The sequence below is a fragment of the Polyodon spathula genome, chromosome 6, assembly GCF_017654505.1.
Source record: "Polyodon spathula isolate WHYD16114869_AA chromosome 6, ASM1765450v1, whole genome shotgun sequence".
Classification (NCBI taxonomy): Eukaryota; Metazoa; Chordata; class Actinopteri; order Acipenseriformes; family Polyodontidae; genus Polyodon; species Polyodon spathula.
This window is the reverse complement of record NC_054539.1, coordinates 22,370,748-22,384,701: the sequence shown is the minus strand read 5'-3', so window position 1 is coordinate 22,384,701 and position 13,954 is coordinate 22,370,748. Positions and strand designations below refer to the sequence as shown.

General features: G+C 37.5%; 1 protein-coding gene across 2 annotated transcripts in view; it reads right to left on the bottom strand.

Moving 5' to 3' along the window:
• The window catches only part of LOC121317023 (NHS-like protein 1), a 132,059-nt gene extending 122,556 nt beyond the window's left edge, over positions 1-9,503 (bottom strand). The window contains exon 1 of one of the 2 annotated variants that reach the window (XM_041252547.1): positions 8,899-9,503. In XM_041252547.1, coding sequence (XP_041108481.1) covers positions 8,899-9,244 — 346 coding nt within the window. In that variant the 5' untranslated portion in view covers positions 9,245-9,503. The remainder of the gene's footprint in view (positions 1-8,898) is intronic. The other variant, XM_041252548.1, reaches the window with a different exon arrangement.
• Between the last annotated feature and the right edge of the window lie 4,451 nt (positions 9,504-13,954).

The window sequence follows — 13,954 nt, the reverse complement described above, 5'->3', positions numbered from 1 at the left end:
TGGAGGGATGCTTTGAAAGCTAGTTTGTGTTTTAGCATTTGCTGCATTTATTAGAAAAAGTTTTTTGGCTTGTTCAGCAACCCTGCAACAAAGCAAAATGGATCTGATGAACTTTTCATGTCAAACTTTTCATGTCCCAGGTTGATTTTGAATAAAAGCCTCGTTTCGGGATTTTTGCTTTTTGTACTGCGTTTTAATTCTTTAACGAACAGGATAAAGCAAAGGCAGAATACTGCACACATACATGAGACAAACAGGTACATGTAATTCTACTTTTATTCACAATCTCATCTCATTAACTTACTCCAACAGTTTATCGTTCATTTTGATTTTCCTACCGCTAAAGTGAACCCCTCGACAATCAAAAGGTTTGGACCCCAACAGGTTTGTTATAACGAGGGTGTACTGTATTAATCACTGTACTGAGGCTGCTCTTCAATATGACGATAAGGAGAGATGCGAGATTACTTTTAAAGAACATTTTCCACGTAGATGCAAGAGATCATGAAGGGCATGTCTACTGAAATTGCAGCTCCGTACTTCAGTGCAATTTCAGGTGGGTAAATATAATAAGTTGGTTATTTTCTTAACTTCCTTAAATCTCATTAAAAGATTTTTACCTACTTGCCAAAAGGCAAAAAAAAAAAAACTACTGTCATTTTTTTCTTTTTTTTTTTTTTAAATACACATTTAAAAACCTGAATAATGAAGCATAAAATCATAAAACAAATAAGGCTTAACATAACAAAGGTCTGTAAATTACAACTACCATCGACTTTCACAATTATCAGGTCAGGTGTGTCAGTAGCACCATAAAAAAAGAAGGCTACCACAACCATCTTATAGTACACTCACAGTGTGAAGAATATCAGATCATGGCAAATGCCAATGCATGTTTTAATAAAACCTGGGTTAGAAGTCCCATGAACAGGTATTCAGGGAATAGATAGTCCATAGTAATATAAGACATCTTCCAATTTATTCCTGCCGCAAGAGATTCTGCACAGTACACCCCTGAGGCTAGTAATAAAGTACAGCCAAGTATATCCTGCTTCAACCTGCTTAAACAATCAAGAAGACATTCTACATGTACCACATATTTTTTGAGCATGGTCTATGCCAATCTCCAATTCAAGGTTAACATGCTCATTACACACCTGAGGGTTGCAAAGTATGCATGCAATCAGCACCCTACCCACAAATAAGCACCTTCTGCTTTTTACTGTTAAATCAGCATGTTGCAGTTAAGTTCTCATGCTCTCCATTGGCACCTCTGGCTGATAGGGGCAGGACTGTAACTATAAATCAATGATATTCTGTTAATTAGCAACATGGAATGGCTCTGCCTCGACAAACACTAAAAATTGGTCTTGTCTGTACCTAATCATTAGGGCTCTGCAAGCCCTAAATTGCAGTGTATCTATTTTGATAATGGCACTTGAATATATAATTTACACCATAGATTTCTATCTGTTTAATGTTTTGATAAGACCTCAAACTTAGATTTTATTTGTAAGTATACTGTACAAACCAATAAACAAATACATCTTCACTCCCACAACGACTAAGCGAAGCGGAAGCCTTCCAGATTATAAATGTCTCAAAATGCTGTGTCCGATGTTTTTTACCTTTCAGTACGAGACACAAACGATTTATTTTTTTATCCTGGAGTTGCCTTTCTGTAAAGGTACTTTGTGTTCATTCAGAAGTAACTGGAACACATACTGTACACCTGACTGCATGGGTTACTTTTTCCTGTTTAGTAATTTTCGTTAAGAACAGATAATAAACATACAAGATTGTATTTAGTTAGAAGTGTTGTGCTTGAAGCTGTTTTGTATTTACACAGTCAGATATTACTGCATGTCTGTGGTACCCAACCCACAACACTCCTGCAAGAAGCCTTTGCCTACATTTATACCTTTATTGATTTTTTTTTCTGTTTATAATATGCAGTACTTTACATGACTTATAGGGTTACAAAAAAATGGATCAAAGGGTTAAAACAATGATACATTTCAGTTGAACAATTCTACCTAAAAGCATACAGCTCACGGTACTTATTTTACTGTTAGACGTTATCCTTGTTTTAGTGTAAAGTAGCAGGATGTGAAACACCACTGACATAAGCAGTTAATTGTTATTATGGTAATTGAGCTGTTTCACTCCATGTAAACAAACAAAGTAAAAAGGAAAATCTACCTTAGAGCAGTTTGTTTATTTTCAGCAGGTACGTGCCGAGCACTGGACGAGCACTGGACTGTTTGCTCACTTGCTTTGAAGTTATCACTTAAACTGTGGGGTTTTCCCCAAGAATCATTTTCAGAGAGACCTCTCAGGATGCCGTCTGCAACAACGCATTTGCAATAAACATCAGCGCAAAAATCTACTGGGAACAAGGTGGAAAATTACTGTCCTATTAACCTCAATGGAAGGGATGAAGCTAATTCCACTACAAACACAGATAAAGCATTGCTTATGAAAAACAACATTTACATAAAATGAAATATGAAGTCAACTGCTTGCACATTTAGAGACTTGTACATGTTTTAAACATCCAACAGTATAAACAAGCATTAGACATGCTGTGTAAATGCACCTTCGGTCCATCCGTCAGCAATACTTCCTGACACCAATAATATGTAGTCAACATGCTTGTCATTGAATTAAATATCTTTAACTATTACTACAATATGAGCTTTCAGGACAGGATTTAAAAGTTGCCATTCTTTAGAATAACACTGTCTGGCAAAAGGTAACGTTCAAAAAACAAGAACTACTGTACTAGTACATGAGAAAATTCATCTGAAGTCTGCAAAAAAAGATAATATTATCTCGATTAATTATTTAGATCTACATATAGAATTTGCAGCTGCAGTGCAATAATGCATTAAAGCAGATACCCTAGTGCTATCCAGTGGATTTCTAGGGAGGGTGTGGCATCAATTTTTAGTTTGTGCTAGCTGTGAAGCAGGTCTGCTCCGTTACTAAAAAAAACACATTCACCATCTCAACAGTCCCTACAGTACACAACCTGGTTATGCTGCCACTTGACTTAGTGGAGTCTTTAAATAACGGACCATATCCCACTTAGTAAGTGGCCCTCTGACCAAAACTTTGGGAACCCCTGCTCTAGTCTAATCTATATATTAATTAGTGGTGTGTGACCGAGTTTAATAAATAAATACCCTGATTTTTTTTTTTCTTTGCCAAATTACCCTTTGTATTTTTTCATTATGAAAGTTTGTTGTTTTCAAATTGGAATACCATTTTATTATTACAATGGAAACGTGAACTATATTTTATTTTTGTAAAAAATTATTATGTGAATCATTCAGAAAACATTGATTTGTGTTTGTCTGAATTAAAATTTCATCGACATAATAGGCACTCTATTTTTTGTTGTTTTACGAAGGAGTATAGAATCGTCTTGGCGCTCTTTTTCCCCTCCAATAAGGTTAACACGTTAATAGAAATAAACAATTTTTAAGTTGGGAGCTCAAGTAGTCTGAAGTTGTTTCTTATAATTATTTTAAAATTTGAAAAGGGTTTTTTTTTTTTTTCAGAATTGGTCTAACATTGACTTGGAAAAAGCTTTGAAAATGTAGTACATTATTTGTCTCAACCACAAAAATGCAGGCATAAAATAACTGTCTGGTTTATCTTGACAACATGAAATCAATACACAGTGCTCCCTTGCTATAACGCGGGTCTCAGGGGAGACACAATATGAGCATTACAGCTGAAGAGCATTATAAATGGGGGAGGGGGTGGGGGTGCCACAGGACACAACACACATCTGACTAAAATACAAAATAAAATAACTCCCTTTCTATAGCGCACATATACTGAAGCAAAAATGTAACTTTCCGTGAATTAACCATATATAGCACCATGTAATCAATGCTACATTTTTTACCAAAAAAATTAATAAATAAAAAAGGTTGGTTCAAAGCGATAGACAAGCAAACAAAGTGCAAGAAGGAGAGCGGGTCGGGTGAGGAGAAAAGGGAATGGGCTCACCCAGGTTCGGCTGAAGCGAAGCTGAAGTGTCTTCTCTCCTGGAGAAAATACTGATACAAATAAAACATCTAACATGGCATTACTAGACTGAAAGACACACCATGCAGAACTAAAGAGCTATGAATAAATCCTCTTGTATTTCAGCAAAAAGTCTTTCAAGGTAACTTCCCAGTGGCACTCCTTTAAATGGCTTATAACTCAGTGACTCAGTAGACACTCGGCGTCTTCTAAAAATAACTCAGACAGAGGTATCAGTAAATACCTTGTTTGTGGATTCAGGAGAGAGGGCTTTCTTTATGACATCACACTGGAGTTTGCTACGGTAAATTTTCAGCACAGATTTTAAATGACTTTGACCACCGTTCACACCACTGTGCTGGCCAGGGCCGCCTCATATTTAGGTCTGTGACACATATGTGACTGAAAAACAGGCCTAAAATATGTAAAGATAGTCTGCACTCAGAATGGAAGAGCTACCGGGATATACAGTAATCCTTGACTTGTTTTTTGGGAGCGTTCACATATGACAAAAGGCCACCTTACAGCACAAGTGTGAATAGGGTAATAGAGAGCCAAAATAAAAGGCATCAAACATTTTAGCACAATATGTCGTCCATTTATATTGAAATGTATACAGTTTATGATTAAATAAAATGTAATCACACATAAAGAAAGTTAGCTCTCAGTAAGCTTCTCTATTTTAAAAATCTAAAATTGAGTTAGTTGAACACAATACTGTAGCTTATAAAGACTGGAAGAGTCATCTACAGTACAAAGGAGTTCCTACAAGAAGCCTGTTTAGCTGGGAAGGTCAAGGCAAGGTTAAGCGGAAGTAGGAACCAGTAGCAATGCAGTGGGAATGAAAAAGAGTAATGCACGTTTTTGTTTGTCCACTCATTTTAAGCTTTGTTTTGGCACTTCCCAGTAGGCCTGCTACAGTGTATGTCATTCTGTGGGAACTGGGAACATGCACAACATAGCCGATCCTCTCTCCTATTGTAGACTCCCACATAAGTCTCACAGCTGGAGACTATTACACTTTTCAGAAAAGGGAACTTCATATACAATTACTAGTTATTACTAATTGTTGGTATTTTCACTAAGAAATGCAACAGTGTGTGATCATCTAAACCTCAAATCGAAGCCAAATGCCCACATCCCAAGGCAACTTAAAGAGTAAGTGGCAGGGTTCCAAAAAAATATAGCGTTACATGTCCCCACCTGTTGCTACAAGTATTTAAATAACGTACCTGCAATGAGGCCAGATCTCAAACGCCAGTGCACTAGAACAGCTTTGAAAAAGACTTTAAAGTTATAAGTGTAAAATGTTGTCAGGATGTTAACAACGAAAAGAAAAATGTGGTATGTTATTTAAACAGTTGGGACGTATAATGCTCTATTTTTCGGAACCCGCTACTTACTCTTTAAGAAGCATACTAACCTAGCCCTCATAAACAAATCGTATGTACTGTATACCAAAGGACATCCCACACACTAACACTATAATCAACAGCTTTTCAGACTTACAGAGGTAGTTCAGAGAACAGACAGCAGCTGACATTGCGGTCACAACCCGGAGATTTCCTTGCAATACCAAAAAGATTTCCAGAGAGGACATGCGTTTCCTGCTCAACACTCCGCTTACATTGCACTTAAACACAAGGGAAATCAAGGCTGGCGTACATCTATACCATTTGTTTTGTGTGTGTGCAATGGTATATTATCACAATATTGTAACATTTATTGTCTGAAATAATAACCTGGTAAATACTTTAGAAACTACAGTACAGGTTTAAAAAAAAAAAAAAAAAAACACTACAGTATTATCATGTTCTATTTCTGAAATTCCAGAAGAACCGGAAGGTTAAACCATGCGGTGAAACAGGCAGTGAGAAACATCGTAATTTCAGAAAGCATTGTAGTCTCAGCTTGTGCTTCTGATACCTCGTTAATCAAGTATGCTGGCTTTCTTGCTGCTTTTTGTTTTTCTGTTACGAAGAGCAAAAAAGATTGTTTGTCACCTACATGAACAGCTGCAATAACACAGCATTCAAGCTCAGTTTGCGCTCTCTGTGATTCTCCCCCTCCCCCCCAGTCTTTCTCTCTGGTCTGTCAGAAACAAAAGGTGTTAATAATAAAGCTCAGAGAGCAAGAAAGAGAGAGTTCTCGCTGGGCTCACGCCTCCAAATGGATCTGTTTTGCGAAGTTTACGCCAGGATTTGGATTTGGAGAACCATTCATTGTGCACAAGAAATCCCATCCTGTATCAGCGCAGTGAGTTTCACACAAACAAAAAACTATGAGGAAGGAAACTTTGAATGTGCTTGTGTCTTCAGGTTAAGGATAATCAATCAATGCCTTCCTTACAAAAATGCTGTTTGGTGCATTATCCAACACACAAACACACACTCTCTCTCTCACACACACACACACGCACGCACGCACTCTTATAATCTGGTACCTACTCAAATATTCTGTTAACCTAAATTTTGTGGCTTGTTTTTTTTCTTTTCTTTTAATGGCTATCCATCATTCCCTACCAGCTGATCCCCATATCAATGTGCACACTTCAAATTTAATGCATGGGAAATCAATTCCTATTACAGTAACAGGTGCACAGTACTTGTGTTTAAAGGTCTTGGGTTGGTTTTTCTTGAACTCCCTTCCACATGACCAGACGCTGACATTAACCCTATACTACAGATAGAAAAGGTCAAAAAGAGCCACTGATCAACTCATTCTCTTGTCAAGTTGACAATGGTATATTATTACATGGTAAGCGAGTTTGCTTATTTGTGACACACAACATTTAGGCGAGAGAATCGGTAATAAAGTATTATCCAAACCAACTTAATAAAAAAAGTTCAAAGCCAAATTGATAGTACTGGAATAAAGTCAGTAAAAAGTATTGCTTAAACCACTGTTTTGATCTTACAGCTGAAATGCTTCCCTAGTATATCAACAAGCAAGACTGCTTTGTTTGTATCATTAAAATAGTTCTAATCGTTTCTAAATCCATGAACTCTACATCCAAACTGTGCATGCTGCAAGTTTTAGTACAATGCATGACAAACCGCCAGGAACACACCTCCAAAGTAAACATGCAATTCAGTAATCAGCATGTTGACTAATACTTTATTGAAAGAATTCTCTCACACAACCATACATAATAAATCTGTTATGACTGCAATGTATTGTGCATTCTGAAGGCTATAATCTCATATAAATGAGTGTCTACTGTGTTTTTTTTTCTGTCTATAGCAGAATAACACCTCTCAATCAATCTAAACAGGAAGTCTGATATGTCATGAAGTTCATCGATAACACAGGGCTTGGAGGGGCTGGCACTAAAATAGCAGGAATATATTTTGTTACATACTGTTTGCCTTGTATGGTATGTTGGTTAGGATTGTGTTTATAAATTCCTTGTCTTGTAATTCCTTATGAACACTGCACTGTAATATCGATCAAGTGATCAATGGTGTCAGCCACTTCTGGAATTGCATGTTCTAAAAAGAAATTCAGCGTTACGGAAATGTTAATGTGCCATATGATAAACATAACTGCCTTCATACCTCTCCTGTTACAAATATACTTCGATGGGCCATTCCTTGAATATATGTGAGCCCACAGTGCAGAAATATGAATGCTTCAAAACACATGCAAGTTACACATCTGTTTAAAGCTGACTGTCTTGTGTTTTTATGCCTCACATGTAAACCAGATAAATAGTTCATTCATCATATATGTCAGTTGTGTAACAAACATGATTTTAGGATTACCACTGACCGGACATTTGCATCCTAAGAGACAAAACAAGTACATGCCACCTATACCAAATGTAACATGTGCTATAAATTAAGTCAAGTTTGTTAAGCAAGCAATTTTAACTGTGAAACAAGTTGGTAGAGAAAGACTGTTCACACTTATCTGCAAAACACAACAGCCTGATATTAGTTGTGCTTTACACACAGATAGAAGTTTTGGTGCCAACTACCTCCCAATGCCTTTCATTAGAAATCCTGACAAGCCTCAAAAGGAAGAAAATGCCAGTGTACACAAAGCAAAAGTAGAACTCCTATCCATCCTTAAGCAGTCAGTCAGTCAGGGCTAAAAGGTTTCCTCAATTCAAGACTCAAGTGGGGGAATGTAGATTTTAGAAAAGAAGTTTGCATCACAAAATGTTCAACAAAGCTATAATTGCAATGCATCACATCTATTGCAGGAGCTTTTCAGGTGGCTGGCTGCATTGTCTAAACGTTCTGTTTAACAAGGCTGGTTAAAAATATAACCAGTGAAAGTGAAAAGAACATTTTTTTCAGACAAGCTGCCCTCAGGCTGTTATGTCACACAGATGGCCAATGAAGGACTGAAGATCTATCACGTTTCACAGGTGTCGGGGAATCAAGAAACAAAGCTAGCATACAGCACTCGTTAGACCTGCAGACACACAAGGAAAAATGAATTTGCCTGCACGTGACGCACAGCAACCCATGTCTGCAATCAGCATCGCACAGTACCACAGACAACTTAATTGAATAACACTAAACGAAACAGTTACATTTTTGTACGTGTCAGACGTTTTAATCTCACCACAGTCAAAGGTTATTTATTGTAAAGGAAACCAACACAGCTAGCATCACATCTGTGATATTCCGCTTTCATTAAATGTTAAGACAATTCAAGAAAAACACAAACACAATTATGACGACAAATGAACAACAAATAAAGTTAAAGCAAAATCGTTGCCCAGTAAGTAAACGTAAAAACAAACGGGTCCAGGAAAAAAACAGTAATTTCCCAACAGAAACAGATAAAGATAAATTTTTATGGAGATCAAAATCAGTAAAATAAATAAATCTAAATTCAACTTACGGATTTTGATTTTCTTGTGGTCAAGCTTGTGGATTGTACTGTGTAATGTTTCCAGGCGGTTCTGTATTCGGTTTGAGTTCTCCCATACAAATCTGGTTTCTCTCTCAATCTCCAGAAAAATATTGCTGGCATGTCGCGACAAATCAGAGAGCTGTCTAAGGACACTGGTCAAAGTGTAACAGCAAACCTCCTCCGAAGTTGTGAACAGGAGCTTTTTCTTAACTTTAACTCGCTCCACAAGCACTTTGTTCCCATCGCCGCGATCACCTGCGACTATTACCCTGTACTCCCTCTCGTTCAACCTGCTTACCCGCTGGGGTTCCACTGTCCTCTGATGAAAAGGCATTTTCCAGTAACTTTATGAAACGGAATAAATGTAAAACGTAGTCTCCCAATTTCTTTTGAAAGTAAAAATTACGCAGATTTATGCAAATTGTAATATAAACAAAGTAGGTCCCGACATTTTTTGTAAAAAAAAAGTTTGCAAAATGCAGCATTTGGTGTTGTGAAAGAAAGTCTGCTAAACTCGTCTGTCAGGAAAGTGCCTGAATCCCAAACTACCAGGAAAGTGCGTCGAGTGAGATGGAAAGCCTGGAACAGACCTCAACACCTGAAGATACCGGAGCTAGTGGAGATCGTCAGCTGCGCGCACCGAATTTTCTGCACAAAGAAAACCTGGAACGTGGAGATTTACCTCCAACCGGTTTTAACTGAAGCGGGAGTTGCAGGGTGGCTGAAGATAAATCAGGAATGGAGTACATGTCAGCTCATGGATTTATTCAGCTTCTGTGACAGGAGAAGCGTGTTTAAAATACATATGGTTTTAAATACTACTACTACTACTACTAATAATAATAATAATAATAATAATAATAATAATAATAATTCATACTTATTGGGATTTATTTTTTAGTATTTTTGTGGAGATAAATAAACCTACCAAATTATTATTATTATTATTATTATTATTATTATTAGTAGTAGTAGTAGTAGTAGTAGTAGTAGTAGTAGTGGGGTTGTGAGACAAAACATCATTAAACTTATTATTAATCATAGTAAAGCAAGGTCAATGCATGGTATATCATGCATGGGTTCGCACTGTAAACTGCAGAATTACTGAGCAAAATTTATGAAAGTAAACTTTGAAAGGGAAATTCATAAACAGCAACAACAACGCTAACATTAAAAAGTGATTAATAATGGCTAAAGCTTGTTGAATTGATCTTAAAATATAGTGGTGTATATGGTGTTTATGGGAAGTCATAACATGTGTGAAATGCTGGTGGCCAAACTGTTATGATCTTTTATGACTCCAGAGTTCAGGATGTAATCTTCATACTTGTATTTCTTTTTCAACAAACAACAGACTGATTTTTCTGACAGCAGCCATTTACATACCAGCTAGTTAGACAAGTTTATACAGTTAGACATGCATAGTGTATGTGCATTGCACAAATCAGTTAGGCAACCTGACACTGAAGGAACAACGTGACTTTACCTGACAGGGGTAGTAGCTGTGGCCATTAAGAAAACAAAAGCAGCTGGTTGAATAAATTGTGAATCTACATTTTAGTAGCTGTTAATAATATACTATTAGGTTTGGTCATGTTTAATTGTGCTTACTAACTATTCCAGAAGATAGAACTGTATATCCCTTTTCAACCACTGGGTCTGCTTGTGAAAAAACTGAAGCAGTTTGAAAATTGACCACCAGCAATGTGCAGCTGTAATTTACGCTCCCTTTGTAACTGTGATTTTGTAGAGTGTTTTTCCATTTAACTAACTCAAAGTTGCCACAGTGCCGCAGAAATTACAGTTGGACACTTGGTTATTTCTAAAACATTTTGGTTCAAGAAATTCGGCTTTTCAGACAAAGCCCCAACGGTTATAAAGGATGTTACTAAGCCAGGCAAATAATGATCTAACAACAAACAACAACCGATCCTTATACAAAACATACACTATTAAATATGCAAGAAATTATATATTCTATTAAATGAAGATAAGTATCCCTTTAAGATAAAAATATAAAGGAAGTAAAAAATGAGAGAAGGCCATATGATCAGAACAGAAAAATGACACAAATGGTGATTTCAAATGATACACTATTTTTGTTATAATTATAACACTTTACAGAAAACACGCACAGATTAATATTTTCAGCAAGGTACTATTAAGTAACAATCCTGTAAAAGCTATTTTTGAAACTATTAATCGCTGTGGGTAATTATTGCATTATTTAATGGTAACACTGGTTCAAAAGAGATAACTGAATGTCATTTAAGTCCAACATTAAGTATTAAGTATTTTGCTGTTACAGACTGGAACTAGGTAATGACATTTCCAAGCTAGGCAGTTTTATAAATTGGTATACTAATCATGTACCTTAATGCAGTAATATCGGCTCATCCCATTTTTAAGTTCTGTTTATTTAAAGATGTTATGGTACACTAATCCTGGCAACTGGACATTTTTCTCCTTTCAATGGACTCCATAAATGTAGCTGAAAATAATTTCATGCCTTCCAACTTAAGTAAAACTTCTTGGCAGTCATTGTTGTAGAAACCGATTTTGGGAGGTAAAATGAAGAACAAACATTTCAATCAGTCGTTCTGTGTCAATTTTGAAGTTTATATATAAAGCGCAAATACTCCAGGATCTCTCATAGTGAGGGAACAAAGGGGACAGCAGGGACAGTGCAAATTACTCACTGAGGCCGACCCTCAACTAAAAACCCACCTAAAACTAAGAACACTCCCATTAGTTCTATCAGATAAAAAAGGCTGGTGCCAAATCGCTGAGACTAACCTAGGTTTTTTTCTTGGTGTTTTCTGTTTTCCTTATTTAACACAACACTCCACATACACTGTATGTTTGTTCTCTCTTATCTTGCTGTTTCCATATGTTCTGTCCAAACATGTTTTTGTATCTGGTTGAAACTTTTAACCAACACTCACTAAAGCTCAAGCCTGCCACCTACTGGTGCCTACAATGACCACTTTATTTTATTGTACTTATTTTTTTACATCAGACAGTACAGTAAGATGAACAGCCTGTTTTCAGTAAGCCCTGGTGATGTTTAGATGTACCTCTGCTCACCCGGTGGACACAAAGTGAACAAACAATACTGTAACAACCCTGGGTCTGCTTTAATCGCGTTCAGTCTGTCCTACAGTGGCTGGTGAACCAATGGCTGCCCCCCTGAGAAAGAAGAGGCACTGCAGTCCAATGTTGTAATTGGAACTCAAGCCGAGTTGAGTCACAGAGGGTAAAGATTTGAGTTGAGACTTTGACATGCCAAGCTCGAGTCGAGACAAGTCACAGAGTTTGGTCGAGTCGAGTCACCTATCTGGCTTGAGTCAATTCGAGTCATTAGTTCTGACAGTTCGAGACAGTTTGATTTAATCAGATTCATCAGGAGATTAGCAACCTACATGTAACAAGAAAATAACATTTCAATTAAAAATACAAAAGTGAGCTGCACAATAATGTCTGTCTATTTATAAGCATATTTTTTTATTGACCATACAGAGGCCTCTTTACCTATGCTCAATTGGGTTGGATGTACAGTAATGGATACCACAAAACAAAAGAATGCTTTTAAACATTTATTTACAATTTTACTGTTGGCACTATTTTCTCCACAGTGAAAGTCCTTGATAGTCTTTTTAGATACCTTAACCATAGATAACTTGTGGCATTTAATTTGTTACAGAGATCTTGCTTCCAGGCCTTAAAACACCAATTACAAATGAAAACAGTCTAAGTAATGCAACTGAGACGAAATAAGAGTGTTTAAACCATTGCCTACTCCACATATATGCTCCAGTTTAAAATCAATAATCTCAACTTAATTTGCTTACTATTACAGAATGAAATGTATCTTGAAAGGCATAATAATGCGTGTTACCAAATAAGTAATTTACAGGCAAAGTGTTTTTTTTTGTTTGTTTTTTTGTTTTTTTGCCATTTTTAATTTTTTTTTAAATTTTCATTTTTTGGGGGTGGGGGTGGGGGTTGTGGGTTTCTTTAATTTGACATAAATGGCTACTGTAGTGATCCAGCAATGGGGTTACTAAATAAAGCACCCCATGGGTCAAAATTTTGAATGCAAACATAGCCTTCGACCTTTCCCTTGATGAAAGACGAGGCCATGCAAAGTTTGGTTGCACTGGCTCCTGCATGGTCCGAATTCATAAAGGAACAGACAGACAAACATTCTTCTTTATGTATTAAGAAGATAAGATCCCTTTTAAACAGGGACTCGAATCGATGACAACTAGAGTCGAGTCGAGTCACCGAAAATTGCGACTGGAGTCATTACAATTCTGCAGCAGTCCCCAGCAAAAAAGGGCCTGTGGTCGTAGTGGGCTGGACTGGGGTTCTACTGGGGACGGTGCAGGCGAGATGTGGAAGACTACTGCTGTCGCTGTCACATGCCCCCCTCCAGCAGTTTCCTGTTGGTGGACCCATGGAGATGGTTGAGGTCGACCTCTTGGGCCCGTTCACACACTCAGAAGGGGAACTGACACATTCTGGTAGCGCTGTACTACTTTACAAAATGGCCTGAAGCTTATGCGCTGACCGACCAGGAGGCAGAGATGGTGTCTGAAACACTGCTGGAGGGGTTCTTCAGCCGATTATGGGTCCCCCAGGAGCTCCACAACGACCAGGGCTGGAACTTTGACTCAAGGGTGTTCCGGAAATGTGCAGATGGCTAGGCATCAGCAAAACATGGACAACCCCCTTCACCTGCAGAGCGATGACTTGGTGGAGTGATTTAACGGCACACTCGCTGTCCGGCTGGCCATCACCACCAGGGATGCTTTTACCTGCCAGTGTAGAGTCCTGACTTAATAAACAGTGAATCTGAGAACCTGCAAATCCTGTGCGAGCCTCATTCATTCTCCACGCAAGCTACAATACTGTAGTGTTGGATGTGAAATAAAAGCAGACTCCATATAGGCAGGGTGATTCAAGCAAGCAGTTTATTAACATGGACAAGTAAACAAATATGGACCACTGTCTGCCACGGACCACACCTTGTTAGCTAGTG